The sequence below is a fragment of the Hypanus sabinus genome, chromosome 17, assembly GCF_030144855.1.
Source record: "Hypanus sabinus isolate sHypSab1 chromosome 17, sHypSab1.hap1, whole genome shotgun sequence".
NCBI classification, from domain to species: Eukaryota; Metazoa; Chordata; class Chondrichthyes; order Myliobatiformes; family Dasyatidae; genus Hypanus; species Hypanus sabinus.
Window position 1 is genome coordinate 25,692,800 of NC_082722.1, and position 17,468 is coordinate 25,710,267.

The 17,468-nt window shown below is 40.6% G+C and overlaps 1 protein-coding gene across 1 annotated transcript in view; it reads left to right on the forward strand.

Moving 5' to 3' along the window:
• slc9a5 (solute carrier family 9 member A5) overlaps nt 1-17,468 on the forward strand; it is a 222,187-nt gene that overhangs the window by 187,402 nt on the left and 17,317 nt on the right. Inside the window, exons 11-14 of the mRNA XM_059992703.1 lie at nt 8,191-8,276; nt 9,907-10,033; nt 10,783-10,959; nt 16,442-16,514. Of these exons, the coding sequence (XP_059848686.1) occupies nt 8,191-8,276; nt 9,907-10,033; nt 10,783-10,959; nt 16,442-16,514 (463 nt within the window). The remainder of the gene's footprint in view (nt 1-8,190; nt 8,277-9,906; nt 10,034-10,782; nt 10,960-16,441; nt 16,515-17,468) is intronic.

The following is a 17,468-nucleotide window of genomic DNA, read 5'->3' on the forward strand; positions in this document are numbered from 1 at the left end:
TGCAAAAACAGAAGGGCTAGGTTTGTGTAAACCAGGAGCAGGGGACTGAGTCATATCCCACAGGTTATAAGCCATTAATCATCAAGCCACACATGTTTCATGAAGCAATTTGCACTACTATTGCTGACTGTCAACTGTATGCTTAATGAGCTTTTATGAGAAATGTTCAGTTGACCACAGGTGGAGAAAATTGGTGCTCGGGGAAAAAAACTGACAAGAATCTGGCTCTCTCCCATCTGAATTTGGGCAGAGATATTGACAGGTTAGGAAACATGAGAATATTGTGAGAGTTTGCAGCTATGACCCTGATAGTTGAGGTTGCGATTAAGGTATAGCAGCAATCATGAACTTAACAAGTGTTACATCATTATAAGTAAAGAAAGGAGAATACAAAGCATCCCTTCAATTCAGCAAAACCATCAATCACAGTGTTTTCATCTGACGTCTTCAGGATTCATAGTGATTTTCTTCTGGTAATTTCAAATAATTATTCTGCTTCCCCAGTTTACCCTTCCTCCACAACCACCTTCTGTTATCCATTAATTTCATTACCAATCCCACTCACGTAGCAGCATCACCCTCATTTCCACTTATTGACTCCAGCTGTCCATAAGATCATGTGTGTTTTTTAAAAATTTGAATCAGGTTTATTATCATTGACATATGTTGTGAAATTTGTTGTTTCATCGCGGAGCATAATGCAATACATAGATATACTTTAAATTAGAATAACGTATATAAAAATTAAATAAGTAGTGCAAAAAGAGAAAAAAATGGTGAAATAGTGTCAATGGGTTCATTGTCCATTCAGAAATCTAATGGCAGAGGAGAAGATGCTATTCCTAAAACATTGCGTGTCTTTAAAAGTTCATTGCTGTCTGTAAGATAATGTTTCCATCTTGGACTCTCCTTCTTTCCCATTTTCTCTGCCTTGATTTATCTCTACCTTTTCTCCATTATTTTAAAATGTGATTGAATTCAAAGCGTTAACTCCTTCCTTCTCTATAGCGGTGACCTGCATTAGTCTTTCCAGTATATTTGCAGAAATTCAACTGCACCCTGCAGAACAAGGTAATTAGCATTTTGGTCATATCAGACTTCAGTTTGGTCCATGTTCAGAAATATCTATTCCAGGGCCTGAAGTGGGCCTGTGAACAGCAAGTGGGAGATGAGAATTGTACTTTGATATTTGGAAAGGGAGAGCTGGGATGTTACCTGGTGGGGGAGATCCCAAATAATGAAATAATCTGTATCACCTGGAAATCAGGAAGAGAAGGAATATTATCTGGAATAGAGAAAAGTGGTACATGTCTTGGGGACTGGAAAAGAAGAAACGGAATAATGCTTGGGGAATAAAAAGGGAATGGGACATCGTGTTTGTGATGGACTCCTCAGAAGCGGACAATACAGGTCAGGAGTCAGAAGGCTGGTTCTGGGATCAGGACTGGTGCAGAGCTTGAGGGACAAAGAATTATTTGCCTTCAGGACTCATGGGGCAATGCTGCAGGGGGTAAAACCATGTTATCTGAGGAGGGAAGCATTAAGAGCAAATTGGGCAAAATTCAGTTGCATAGAGAATGACATCAAATTATGTAATTCTGATTTAGGAATTAGGCTGGCATTTTCAAGGTTGTCAAAATTTAACATTGGGTATGGCATAAGTTATAAGTGATGTAACATGTGATTCACTCTGAGTTAAGTCAAATTTCTATTGTATAGCACTGGAAAGTGAATCATCTAAACAGCTCTGTTTTAAAAAAAATATTTTTCAATGATATGCAGAAAACACAAATTGTGCCATACATTTAGTTCTGTTTCAGGTATCAGGAGCCAATAGTTAGATTTTAAAAAGTGGTGCCTATTAAGACTTCTTGTTCAGTTTAAAATTTATTGCGTAGTTAGGCAATTGTCAAGGGCCATTGAAAAGAAGTTAGGTTGAAGTGGAAGTGCTATTGTGGGAGTGGCTATACTGTGAGAGGACTGGGTTAGAGTGGGATACTGAGGAATTGGCTCATGAGTCTTTGGCAAGAGGCCGAGTTGAGTTTCTGGTAAGTTTCTCCTTCCTTATTATTGCATAGGTAGAGCAGCAAGAGTGGATCCCAGGGTGGTAGTGTTCCTCTTGCATAATGTGGGAAATCAGGGAGACCTACTGTGCTCCTAATGGCTACAACTGTGAGAAGTGCATCCAATTGCAGCTCCTTACAGAGTGTGTTAGGGAACTGGCCTATGGATCATTCAAGGGGTTGATAGACAGGAGCTTTAGGGATGCAGTAATGCCCAAGTTGCAGGAGACGGGCAGCTGGATGACTGCTGGATGCCAGGAGAAGGAAAGGGAATAACTGGGAAGTACAGAGTACCGCTGCGGCCTTTCCCCTCAATAAGTGTACTAGTTTGGACACTGTTTGGTGGTGGTGGGTGGGGGCTATCAACCTACCAGGAGAAAACCTCAGTGACCATGTCTCCGGCACTGACTCTGACTCTGTGTCTCAGAAGGGGTGGGGGTGGGGAGGAGTGCAGTGGTGACAAGAGATTCTGTAGTTCAGGGAATGGGTAAGAAATTCTGTGGATGTATATAGACTCCTGGATGGCATGTTCCCTCCAAGGTGCCAAGGTCAGGGGCATCTCAGAGAGAGTCCACAGCATGCTTGAGGTGAAGAGTGAGCAGCCAGAGATCGTGATACTTACTAGTACCACACATTGCTAGGAAAAGAGATGAGGTCCTAAAAAGCGAATATAGGGAGCTCGGAAGGAAGCTGAAAAGCAGGACCACAAGGGTAGTAATCCCTTGATTGCTGCCTGTGCCATGTGCCAGTTAGGTAAGAATAAGATGATATAGCAGATAAATATGTCACTGAACAATTGGTGCAGGGGACAGTATTTCAGATTTGTTGATTATTGGGATCCCTTCTGGAGAAGGCATAACGCACAACAAGGACAGGTTACATCTGAGCTCAAGAGGGGCCAATGTCCTCGCAGGCTGTTGGGGAAGGTTTAAAGTAATTTGGGAGGGGGATGGGAGCCAGTGTGATAGGTGAGATGATGGGGTACAGGTAGATGGATGGAGCATGTAGAGAGATCTTGAGGAAGGATGGGGGTAGATAGCGCATAAATGCAGTCAGCTGTATGGGTTTGAAGCACAAGAGGGTCTGCAGATGCTGGAAATCCAGAGCAGCAACACACAAAATGCTGGGAGCATCAGAATCACAGGTGACGGACTTAAAGCATGGTTCAGTGCATGGATCTTTGACATTGTGCCCATTACAAAGATGGCAGTCATTAGGGCAGGAAGACTGCTGGAGGTTCCAGTGTTAAGGTGTTTCAAAAGAGGTAGGGAGGGAGGTAAACAAGGTTGGGGAATGGCACTGCATATCAGGGATAGTATTGCTGCTGCAGAAAGAGTGGATATCACAGAGGGATCATCTAGTGAGTCAGTGTGTGTGGAAGTCAGAACAGAAAGGAAGAGGTCACTCAATTGGGAGTACTTTATAGGTCCCTAAATAGCAACAGGGACACTGAGGAGATAGGAAGGTGGGTGAGTTCAAGAGCCACAAGTGATGTTGCAACCCTATAAAACTCTGGTTAGACCACACATGGAGCATAGTGTTCAGTTCTGGTCTCCTCTTTATAGGAAAGATGTTGGAAGCTTTGGAGAGAATGCAGAGGAGATTTACCATGATGGAGCCTGGATTGGAGAGCATGTCTCATGAAGATCAGTTGAATAAGCTGAGGCATTTCTCCTTGGAGAGAAGGACAATGAGAGATGACTTGATGGAAGCATATAGGATAAGAGGTGTAGATAGAGTGGATAGCCAGAGACTTTTTCCCAGGGTGGAAATGGCTAATAGGAGGGGAATACTTTTAAAGTCATTAGAGGAAACTATAAGGAGGGGGGAGGGAATGTCAGATTTATTGACATTCAACAGAATTCCAAGCAACAGATTACAAATGTCCAGTTTTAGTTCATATCTGTATACACCTGTCACTTTTATGTGGCCTTGCATTTTTTGTTTGATGTGAGGTAAGCGTGACCATTTTTTCTGCTCAATGAACCTTACAAATTAGTGGCATTATGTCTTCTTTGCTAAATGCACCAACAGAATTTTATACATACAGAAAGGCAGCTAACATAAAATTATTTTTTATTGCTTTAATTGTTCTGGAAGATCATGTGTAATATGTAAAATCAATTTGCAATGTAAATTGCGGTAAATTTAAAGGTTTGGAATATTTAATGTAAACATAACAGTAACGCATAGAACGTCCACTGATTCTTACTCTCACTTGCTTGTGGTACGGGCAGCAATCCAGAGATTACTACACTTGAGGTACTGCTTTTCAGCTTCCCACCTAGCCCCCTATGTTCTCTCCTCAGGATCTCATCCCTTTTCCCACCTCTTGTTGTTACCAATATGCACCATAACTTCTGGCTGTTCACCCTCCCTCTTGAGACTCTATCCCCTACAGACTATCTGAGATGACCCTGACCCTGGCACCTGGTGGCAACCTACCATCTGGGGATCTCTTTTACATCCACAGAATCTCTTGTCTCTTCCCCTTACTATCGAGTCCCCTCTACTCCTCCTCCCCCCACTTCCCTTCTCAGCAACAGAGCCAGATTCAGTGCCAGAGATTTTGAAGGGACATATTTTCATTTGACTGTGGTTAAAATTCATAAAGAATTCATTTTATTCTGTGATTTAAGGTATTACTGTTCTCCAACCTAAATAATTTCTCACATACATTTTTATTATCAGCTGTCAAATGGATTTTGTGCTTATTTAATAATTTTCTTCAAAATTAATTATGAAAAATCCCTTTTTTTGAATTAATATCTTTGCCAGTGAGAGCCAGTTGTTAGTCTATTTAAACCCCATTTTTGAAGTTGATTGTCAGAACTGCCATGGGGAAAAGGAATACTTCAAAGCTGTAATTAGTATTTTTTTTGCCATTGTAGATAATCAGGGTTTGTTGGCCAAGCCATCTGTGAACATCAGTAAGAGGTAAAATGATACTGCAATAACTATAGACAGCTTTAATCCCTTATAATTTCTTCACACTTTACAACTGACAACCCCTCAATATTTTGTGATTTTAATGTAAATTTCTTACAGTAAACATAATTTTAATGACAAGTCTGAAGTAGTACAACTGTTGGGCTCAGAAGCCAAGTACCTGTCTTCTTGCTTTTGCTAAACTCTGAGTTAAGTTTTTCTATTCAGATGGAAAGTGCTGGCTACTGAAATGAAGCCTATGGTAAACTAGTCATTTCCATGCTCATGCTTTCATGTCTTTTACATTATTACTGGCCACATCTTTATGATCATATCTGTTTGGTTTTGGCAAGTGTCTTCAAAATGCTATTAGGAATTTGACAGACTACAATAAGAAAATAAAAGTATACACTTTGTGTGAGATTTTTTACAACTGATATTCACACTCATTCTTATACTGAAACCTAATATTGCAAGACATGACTGTGCAAGTTATCTGGTATTAGTTGGACTGATACGATTCTTTGTTATATAGCAGTGAGGAGTCAGAATGATATTGACCGATCAGTTTCCAATCTGGTGCATCGTTAATGACACTTAACATGTCAGAGAAATTGTTGAAAATGAGTACCAAAGTTGTCTGCAAGGATGAAAGGAAAAGTGGAGCGAGAAGGTTCAAAAAGTCTTTATCTATTCTTTACATGACATAAGTTATTCCTTTATTTGATTTCCCCAAATATGGTATTGAGCATTTGTTTAGTTTTGTTCCGGATGATAATCCTGCCATTGTTCAGTACTAGTTTATTGCTGTGGAAAAAAAAATTACAACATAGCTTGTTAGTAAATAGCTATGAACAGTGAAGATAGTATTGGTTATACACCATACATTTGTGTTTTATTCAAAATAACATAAGATTTAGTGTCTAAGAACATGTACACTAAAGGCAATTAAAAGACACAAGTAAGGTGTTTTTCAGATGTTGAAATAGAATAACACATCTGGTGGTCATTTGTCCTGCTGCCGTTTAGCGTTATTGCAAGAGGGATAAAGAAGCAAGTATAAAATTGAGGCTACAGAAGTGAAAGGGGTATGAAATCGATGCCATGGTACATATCCATGACACACATAATGCCGTTAGCAGATGTTGGCTAAATCTCTGTCTAAAGTTTGGGCTGATAGAAACATGAAACACTGACATTAATATGTTGCATCTGAAAAGTCTGAAAAGTGCTCTACATACTGTTAATTACATTGAATCGCAGAAACTACCAAAATGCTTATATGTAATTTGGGGGTGCTTGAAGAGCAGGGAGTATTTGCATTAGGAACTAGAATGCCAAGCTGTTGGGCTTCATCTTACCAACTTTTACAATGACGACACATACACCCACTAATTAAGTAGAATTGTGCATAATTCAAAACTTCTTTGAAAGTACAGTTATGCTTCAGTCAGTTTGAATGTAAATGAATCATGTTACATTTTACATCTTTGCATTTGTTTTACTATCACTAAGTTAGCATTACTATAGTCATACAAAGAAACAGGAACATAAGCTTCTATGCAGATGTATAATTAAACTGTTTTGATTGTTCTCCGATCTTTGTTACAAGGCTAAGCATATTTTAAAAAATACTTGCGTGCTCTCTCGTTTACATTCCTGATGAGAAATATCCCAGGAATGAAAAGGTTAATGATTGAGGAGCACTTGATGGTTCTGGACCTATACTTGCTGGAGTTTAGAAGAATGAGGGGGAATGTTATTGAAACCTATTGAATTTTGAAATACCTTGATAGAATGGATGTGGAAAGGATGTAGTGATGAGGAGGACTCTTTTAGTCCGAGGGTGATGAATCTGTGGAACTCATTTCCATGGACGGCTGTGGAGGCCAAGCCATTGAGTATATTTAAAGTGAGGTTGATTGGTTCTTGATTAGTCAGAACATCAAAGGTTATGGAGAGAATGCAGAAGAATGGGTTTCAGAGGGACAATAAATCAGCCCTGATGGAGTAATGGAGTTTACTTGCTGGGCCGAATGGTCTAATTCTGCTTTTCTGTATCTTATGGTTATATGGCCCACAGAATAAATTTGCCTCCATTTGCTGAGAGCTCACATGCTAGAACTCAGCAAACTGGCAATGATCTATCTGTCAACATCAGGTATAAGCAGATGGTGGTTGAAAATTCTCCTGAAGTATTCTGGGAGAAGTCCAGGGTTGAGAATATGGAACGTAGAGTAGGTTAAAAGGTTGGCTCAACATTGTGAGTTGAAGGGCCTGCACTGTGCTGTCATGTTCTAAGATCAATCTAATCCTTCTCTCCTACTTAGCCTTCCATTTTTCTATCATCCACTTGCATATCTAAGAGTTTCTTAAATGCACTTAATGGATCTGCCTCTACCACCACTCCTGGCAGGGTTTTCCACCCCCACCACCTCTGCCATGCCCTCCATTCTTTTCTCCCTACATCTTAAAAATTTTGACCCCTTCTGCCATTTCTGCCTTGGGAAAAGTCTCTAGCTATCCATTCGATCTATGCCTCTTTTCTTTTTGTACACCTCTTTCAAGTCCGCTGTCATTCTCCAAAGACAAAAGCTCTGGCCCACTCAATTTGTCTTCAGAAGAATTGCTGCTTCACCTAGAAAGACTGTCCATCTCCTTGGATAATCGGAAAGGAAGAGGTCAAAAGGATGAATGTTGTACCCACTGCAGTTGCATGGAAAAGTTCCACAAGGTGGGGAATGGCTGATTGGCACAGAAGATCGGACCAGGGAGTTGAGGTGGGAACCACCCCTCTGAACTGTTTAAACGGGAGGGGAATATGTATCTGTGGCAGTGTGAAATCTTTTGGAGCTGGTGAAAATTGTGATGTTGTTGAAAATTGTTGAATGTGGATGCTGGTGGGGATACAAGGTGAGGCGAGGGAACTTTGCACTTGTTTTGTTTGGGACAAGGGGTGAGAACTGAGGTGTGGGAAGTGAATGAGATCCAATCGTGAGCTCCACAGTGGCAGAGGAGAATCCGAAGCTCAGAGGAAGCAAAGCATTTCAGAGGCGCCTCTGCAGAGCAACTCATCAGAGCAAATATAAAGGAGCTTGCGGCACTTGGAGAATGCAATGGAGCCCTCATTTTATGTTGAGAGCAAAGTAAATCCATTTAGCTGCTTTTCGTGTTAAATATAACTTTCTTTTTCAAACAGGGAGGTCACATGACATCAGGAAAATTCTCATTTGCATCAATACCAAGTCGAACATCATTCTCTGAAACATCTGTAACAAACCTCCTGTGAGTATAAGTCACTGTGCTTTTATGGATTTCTTTCTGCAGTTCAGAGCTGGAAATTACACCATTGTTCAATTTTCATTCGGGAACATTTTAGGCATTCACTCTTCTAGCCCCCAGTTATTTCTTCCTTTGGCCTTGGCCTGAGTAACAAGAGGATGATATAAACTTCACCCAGTAACTTGAGAAGAAGCAATTAACTGCCAAAGGTTTTCATGAACAATTATAAAGTCACATGACTGGTTAGATTGTTAATTAAACTAAATCTGATATATACTTGTACATAATATGAATGTAAAATAATCCATTTTAATCTCAGGATTTCTGAAAGTGACTACTTTGATATCTTTTATATTGGTCTTGAATACTGAAGTGTATTGAACATTAAAGGTGTATGTTGTAGCATTGAACTTTATATCAAGAACGTAAGGAGGGGTCATTGTCATATTGTGTTTTTCATTGCATCTGCTGCAGAAATGATTCTGAGATTTAATACCAATGCTGGATACAAGCAATATCCACTCACTGGTTTTATGGTGTTTCCAAAGCTTTATTGAACTATGTAAAGTGAATTATTTACCACTATCAGATTTTATTGATATTTTTTCATGATGACCATGCAGAGATTATATAGCTTAAGGCGATAGTTTATGATTCAGAGAATTATCCTTAAGAAAACAGCTTGAATCTGTGGCATTGTCTTGTGTAAACAGGTTTAACACTGTGCTGATCCTTCTGGTGATCAGTACCATCTGTGCATCATTTAGGTTATGTCACACATTCCAGATCTATTATTTCTGGAATGGAAATAAAAAATTAATACCAATTGATAGGGTATTTAAGTGATGTTGTTATTGCTTTTGTACTGACCTGAGCAGCTAAACATCAACAGAAGAGAGAAGAAAATAGATGTCATCATTTTTGCCATGTTTTCTATTCAAGTGACTTTATTAGACATGGCTTCAGTGTGGCAACTTTTCCCTCATTGTAGACTTAACCAAAGCAAATGCGAACAGGGTCAAGGTTAACTTACTTCTGATGGAACTCTGAGGAGTGAAATTGCCCATGTATAATTTATTTTAACATGAATTGAGCATTTGTAGCCATTATTATGCTGACTTGCAGGAGTAGGCTTACTTGTTGAGTAAGCCCAGATTATTTAAATTGCTATAGGAAATTACTTTGGATCATATAACTTATCATTTTGAGTAATTTCATTTCTGTGCTTCTTCTGGTTATATGGCACCTCCTCCCAGTGGGTGACAGGCAGAGCAGGCCCTGAACTATGCTGTGTTTGTTGATGTCTACAGCCTACAAATGGTCTGTGACTTACAGTCGTGAAATTACTGGTGGAGTTTATTTAAAAAATCCCTAGAGCAACACACAAGACGCTTGAGGAACTCACAAAGTCGAGCAGCATCTATGGAGGGGAATAAGCAGGCGATACTTTGGGTCATTCCACTCCATAGATTCTGCCTGTCCTACTGAGTTTCTCCAGCATTTTGTGCATTGCTTGGAGAAGCATCTGCAGAATCTTCTGTGTTTATAAGAATCCCTAGATCCAAATTTGCCAGATTATATATTTAAATGGTATTTTATTTTTGTGTATTAATTTTGTTTTTGTATGAATCAGGAGAGAAAGCGGTAGTGCAGTTTGTCTAGACTTGCAAGTAATTGACACAGTGAGGAGTGGCAGAGATCGGGAAGACACAGTGATGCACCATGTCTTAAGAGAGAACCTGTACAAACCAAGGAGAAGGGTAAGGCACTTTTATAACTACACTGGAAATAGATATATTTTGCCCAAATACTGAGCTGACCACCCAGCTCGATCAGAATGGGCTTATTTCTGAATGATTGCCAGTTAGCTGATTGCACCAGAGAACGACAGGGCTGCACAATTGGCCTCAGTTTCCTGAAACCAAGAGAACAGTTATTTAGAATTCCTAAGCAACACACACAAAATGCTGGAGGAACTCAGCAGGCTAGGCAGCATCTGGGGTGAAAAATAAACAGTCAACATTTCGGGCCAAGGCCCTTCATCAGGACTGGAAAGGAAGAGGAGAAGTATGACTTCCGAAGGGTCTCAGGCCCAAATTGATGACTGGTTACTCTTTTCCATAGACGCTGCCTGGCCTGCTGAGTTCCTCCAGCATTTTGTATGTGTTGCTTTGGGTCTCCAAAATCTGCAGATTTTTCATGCTTGTATTTAGAATTCCTACTTGTGATTGCTCTCTAAAAGACCAGTACCACGGCTAACACGACTGCCAATGTTTTTGGCCAGTTTTAATATATTTCTCCCTTTTTATTTATGACATAAAATTAAAGGAAATGTATGTAATTATTTGAACCCAGAGTGTAAGTGGAGAAGCAGCACATGCTGGATCAATTACTGACTGTAGAGCTAATGCAGTTTGACAGTTAATAACTTTTTATATTGTCAGCACTCTCTGTGTATGCTTCATTTGTTGATTTTATTGTGATTGATGTCTGGTCCATGCTACACCAGTACCAGGGAAATTACAGTCGGCACTTCATTGCTCAAGGCGAACAAGAAAGGCAAGAAAGGGAAGTTTTCCAACGAAACATGAGAAGTCGTCTTGAGTCATTCAAATCCACCAAACATAATGTCTACCCTTCAAAGAACAAATGCAGACATAAAAAGGAGTACAAATGTCAGAAAAAGGCAAGTTTCTTTATAGTTGCATGAAGTTGGTTTTATATTTTAAGGCCATGGAACATTTTCAGGGGCAAAGTATTTTCCACATCTGTTGTTACGGGAGAAGTAATCCACATGAAAGGGGTTTGCATTTTCTGTTTTTCTGCTCTACAGACATATTTTCTTTCAGTGAGTTGTTAGTTGGGTCATGTATAATTGTGCTCCAGGCTAAAATATTGCGAATGGTTTTCTCTTGAATTCAGTTTTAGCTTAGGTTTCTTGGGGACTGCATTTTCCATGTATTAAAGTTCCTATCAAATGACTTCATATGAGTATGGATCTAATCAAAGACGTTCGCCACCTCCGTTAATGTATCACCAACCATAAGATGCATTGACTTTGCACTACAGTTAATAAAAGTCTAATCAACTCTTGGCTGAATTTCTATTGTTATAACTAAATGAATATTTTATAATCCCAAGATAGTCTCAACTGGCAAGCTCCTGTTTCCAAGATCAAAGCAGACACCAAGTATCTTTTGCAGATTTAAGACTTTGTTTATGGTTTAATTTGCCTTACTTTTTGGTCAAAGTCTCTGAGCAGAACAGGATATGAATCAGAAAATTCTGGGAATTCATGACAGGTCAAACTAGAGGCAAGAAAAAAGAATATTTTTTTAAATATTGTCTTTTTAAATTTGTCTGCTCTGTTAAGACAGACTAATTCCTAATTTTAACATGTTTTGAGCCACTAGAGAGAAAATCTGAAGGAGTAATTTTAACATAAAAACCAATAGATGGCTTGGATTTACAGACTGCCTGACACTAATTTCTATGGAGACGGAAATTGGGCAGAACCTAAAATCCATCAGTTTTCAGTCGTTGATTTGGGTTAAAGCTGTACTGCAATCTTATTTCTGGTGTTTCCTTTAATACTTTTCCAATGGCTATATTTATCTTGCATTCAGTCTGTCTTCAGAAATGTGCATGATAAGTCTATCACTTTACTTTCTCTCTACTTTATATGTGTTTTGTGCTTATGTATGCTTTGACAATTTACCACTGAAATCTCTAACAGCAAGGGTGACAAGGTCTTGCTGTGAAGAGAGCTCAGGGAATTGGGTACAAAGTTAAAGGATAGGACCTTCAGGGTGGTGATCTCAGGATTGCTACCAGTGCCCTGAATCAGTGAGGCTAGAAGTAGGAAGATAATGCAGTTTAACTCAAGACTAAAGAAATGGTGCAGGAGGGAGGTCTTCAGAGTTTTGGATCTTTGGACTCTCTTACACGGAAAGTGGGAGCTGAACAAAATGGTCCTTTTGTAGTTCAGGTCCTATAAATGTCCTATATTTTTGTAGGAAGGGGGTCCCCACACCATCACCAACCTTATTGTCTCTGGGGAAACTCCCACCTGCTGCCACCGACATCATAGTTCCTGCATTCCGCACCTCCTGTTTCTACCTGCTACCCAAAATCCCCAAACCTGCTTGTCCAGGTAGAGCCATTATATCTGCTTGTTCCTGCCTCACTGAACTCATCTGCATCCCTCGACTCTGTTTTATTAACCCTCCCCCTGTCCAGTCCCTTCCCATCTACACCCATGACACCTCAGACACTTTTGAACTTTTCAAGGATTTCAGGTTCCCTGGCCCACATATTTTCACTCTGGCTGTTCAGTCCCTATACACCTCCATCCCCCACCAGGAAGACCTCAAAGTTCTCAGTTTCTTTCTGGACACCGGATCCAACCAGTTCCCCTCCACCACCACTGTTCTCCACCTAGCGGAACTTGTCCGCACTCTAAATAATTTTTCTTTGGGTCCTCGCATTTCCTTCAAACAAAAGGTGTAGCCATAGGCACTCACATTCGTCCAGCTATGCCTGCCTGTTTGTTGGCTACTTGGAACAGTCTATGTTGCAAGCCTACACTGGTGACCGTCCCGCTACATCAATGACTGCATTGGTGCTGCTTCCTGCACCTGTGCTGAACTCAGTGATTTCATCTACTTTGCCTCCAACTTCCACCCAGTCCTCAAATTCACCTGGTCCATTTCTGACACCTCCCTTCCCTTTTTTGATATGATTGTCTTTATCTCTGGCGATAGCTTATCTGCTGATGCCTTTTACAAATGCACAGACTCTCACAGTCCCACCCTGCTACTTGTAAAAACTCCATCTCCTTCTCTCAATTCCTCTGGCTCCACTGCATCTGCTCTCAGGATGAGGCTTTTCATTCTAGAACGAAGGAGATGTCCTCCCTTTTCAAAGAAAGGGGCTTCCCCTCCTCCACCATCAACACTGCCCTCTACTGCATCTCTTCCATTTCATACACGTCTGCTCTCACTCCATTCCCTCGCCACGCTATCAGTTCTTCTCGTCCTCGCCTACCACCCCACCAGACTCTGTGTCCAGCACATAGTTCTCCAAAACTTCAACCACCTCCAAATGCCACCACCAAGCACATCTTCCCCTCCCTCCATTTTCTGCTTACCTCAGGTATCATTCCTTGCAAGACTCCCTTGTCCATTTGTCCCTCCTCACTGATCTCCCTCCTGGCACTTATCCTTGCAAGCAGAGCAAGTGCTTCACCTGCTCTTACACCTCCTCCCAAACTACCATTCAGGGCTCCAAACAGTCCTTCCAGGTGAGGCAACACTTCACCTGTGAGTCTGTTGGGGTCATGTACTGTGTACAGTGCTCCCAGTGTGGCCTCCTGTATATTGGTGAGACCCAACATAGATTGGGAGACCGCTTCACCGTTCCGTCCACCAGAAAAAGCGGGATCTCCCAGTGGTCACCCATTTTAGTTCCACTTCCCATTCCCATTCCGCTATGTCCATCCACAGCCCCCTCCATTGTTGGGATAAGGCCACACTTTGGTTGAAGGAACAACACCTTATATTTCATTTGGGTAGTATACAACTTGATGGCATGATCATCAATTTCTCAAACTTACAGTAATGCCAAACCCACCCTCCTTTTCATCATTTCCCAAATCCCCGTTCCCTCTCACATGTTATCTCCTTGTCCACCCATCGCCTCCCTCTGTTGCTCCTCTTCTCCTCTTCCCCACCCCCCGCCCTTTTCTTTATGACTCCTTCACCAATCAACTTCCTAGCATTTTGCTTTATCCCTCCCCCTCCAAGTTTCACCTATCACCTGGTGTTTCTCTCCCCCTCCCCCCACCTTCCAAAATCTACTCCTCAGCATTTTTTCTCCAGTCTTGCCGAAGGGTCTCAGCCTGAAACATCAACTGTACTTGTTTTCCATAGATGCTGCCTGGCCTGCTGAGTTCCTCCAGCATTTTGTGTGTGTTGCTGTTTGTAGGAAGGTTTGCTAGTAATGTTGCAGGGAATGGGAACCAGAGTTCCAGAGCAGATACTGGAGAAGTTGTGGGAATATAGAGATGAAATCTATATAGAAAGACAGGAAACAAAAGGTTGAGCAGTAGGACTAATGTTTTGAGGTACACCTATTTCAATGCAATAGGCAAGGCAGCTGAGCTTAGGAGCATCAATCAGCACGTAGAATTATGATGTTGCAGCCATTAGTGAGACTTAGTTGCTGGAGGGGCAGGACCAGCAGTTCAATATTCCAGGGTTCGGTTGTTTTAAAGGGGGAGAGTGGCATTACTAGTCAGGGAAAATGTCACAACAATGTTCAGACAGAACAGATTAGAGGGGTCATCTACTGAGTCTATATGGGTAGAACTGACCACCTTAATGGGATTATACAGCCCCCAAAAGTCCGCCAGACTTAGAAGGGCAAATTTGTAGAGAGCTAGAAGACAGTTGCAGGAAAAGTAAGATTGTGATGGTAGGTGATTTTAATTTCCATACATTGACACAAGGATTGGGAGGGATAGAGTTTGTCAGATATATTCAAGAAAATTTCCTTAAACAATATATAGAGGTCCCAGCTAGAGAGAGCATGATACTGGATTTTCTATTAGGGAAATCAGGTGGGCTAAAAGAAGGCATGATCTTGCTCTGCCAGACAAGGTGAAGGAGAATCCCAAGGGCTTTTATAGTTAAGAGCAAAAGGATACTTTTGCTTCACTTAGAGATCAGAGTAGTCATCTGTGATGGAGCCAAGAGAGATGGTGGGGGAGGGGGAGGAGATCTTAAAAGAATTGTTTGTCACTGCATTTACTTGGGAGATAGACACAGAGTCTATAGAATCAAGGCCAAACAGTAGTGAGGTCATCGACCAAATACAAGCTACAGAAAAGGAGGTGCTTGCTGCCCTGAGGCAAATTAAGGTGGGTGAGTCCCCAGGGCACGACAAAGTGTCCCTTGGATCTTGTCAGGGGTTAGTGCAGAAATTGCAGGGGCCCTGGCAGGGATGTTTAATGTGTCCTTAGCCATGGTGAGGCGCTGGAGGTCAGCTAGTGCTGTTCTCTGTTCAAGAAAGGCTCTAAGGATAAGTCCTGAAATTATAGAATGGTGAGCCTGACACCGGTAGTAGGTGAATTATCGGAGGGTATTCTGTGAGACAGGATTTGTAAATATTTGAATAGACAGGGCTTGATTAGGGATGGTCAACATGGGAGGACAAACCAGCGTAGAGGTTACAAAGTGACCAGTAGGGCACGGAGGAGGGCAGTACAACAAAGAGAACTGGGAACAGTAGATCCATAATCCCTTGAAAGTGGCAATACTTCAGGTAGATAGGGTCATAAAGTAAGCTTTTGGCACATTGGCCTATAAAGGCCAATGTATAAACATCAAAGTATTTAGTACAGGAGTTAGGATGTTATATTAAAATTGCATATTATGTTAATGAAGCCAAATTTCGAGTATTGTTGGAAGTCTAGTTGCCTACCTACATGAAGGATATCAATAAGATTGAAAGAATGCAGAGAAAATTTACAAGGATATTGCTGGAACTAGAGGAGCTGAGTTATATGGAAAGGTTGAATAGATTAGGACTTTATTCCCTGGAGGGTAGGGGAATGAGGGGAGATTTGATACAAACTTATGAGGGGTAATTGTATAGAAATACGGTATAGGGTAAATGCAAACAGGCTTTTGCCACTGAGGTTGAGTGCATTGAGATTGGGTAAGACTAGAATTGGAGCTCATAAGTTAAAGGTGAAAGGGTGATAACTCTTCACTCGGAGGGTGATGTGAGTGTGGAACAAGCTGCTAGTGGTAGCAGTGGCTGCGAGTTCGCTTTCAACATTTAAGAGAAGTTTGGATAAATACATGGATGGGAGGGGTAAGGAGGGTTGAGCTCTAGGTGCAGGCCAATGAGACTAGGCAGGATAATAGTCTAGCATGGACTAGATGGGTCAAATGGCCTGCTTTTGTGCTGTAGTGCTCCATGACTGACTAATAAGACTCTAACAAATAAAGCATCCATCTGAAGCTTGTTTGTTTAAAGTTTCTTATGCATATGGTGCAACAAATGAATAGAATCGAGCTTTCAATTTACAGGTTAAATAGTTGAGCTCAGAAAAGTCAGCTATCCATCTGTATTACTGAGTGCTTTGATGTGGTTTCCCACAGAGAAATGTCGAAGGTGCAAATGGCCAAGTACCTAATGATAAGTTGCGGAGAAACGTCAGCTGGCACGATACAAGTAAGTTCTGTAATTGATTAACTCACTTACAATTTAACAATGCATTTTTTCCCTGCATATGATCTTCCTATGTGTATACTTGAACTCAAGATATTAATCATTGAAACATTTTCCTTAATTTTCTCATGGTGGGATTGGATGATCAACAATGCACCTTCACTAAATGGAACCAATAAACTAGTAGGTGACATTTGTAATTAAATATATCCCAAATATATAGTTCAGGGTCTGTAATAAGAAAGTATGAGTCTATTTTAATGGACAAGGCTGCTTAACTCCAAACCATTTATTTTAGTATCCGACTTGAGAAAAGATTCATTGAAGCAAACCCAGGTCTATCTCTCCAGAAGTAGAAACATTACTAAAGACTTGCAGGATCCTTGACCTACTTAAGTCAATTATTGCCTGAAGAATAATCCAACATCTGGAGAGAATTTGAACTCAGCATTAACATACCTGTTCTTGATCTCATTTCCTTCAAGACTGACTGAAGGTAAACTTGAAATTTTAACACTGTATTTTAAGACCACAGGATTAAACTAATGTTTATTATACAGTACAATATTTATTACAGAATGAACTTTGGAATGAACAAGAATGAACTTCTTGTTTTCTCACAAGAAGCTGAAGCCTTTCAAGTCCAAAGCACTAATCGATGGGCACCAAGATTTTGTTGTACAATTGAGAATGCAAGAAGTCTTGGTTTTGAATTTGCACACAATATATGTTGGAAAGTTGAATGCCTTCACTACTCCAAATCTTAAGAGTATAGACACCAGTTTCCAAATCTTAAACTCAGTTAAAGTTAAATTCCTTTCAAATGTACGATAAGTATAAGTACATAAGTACATCGTTTCAAATTCTGTATAAGTTCTGTAACTATTGTTCCTAGCTCTGGCATTATAGCTGAGTGAAGGTCTTGGTCAAATTCTTATTGATAAGTAACTATCATCC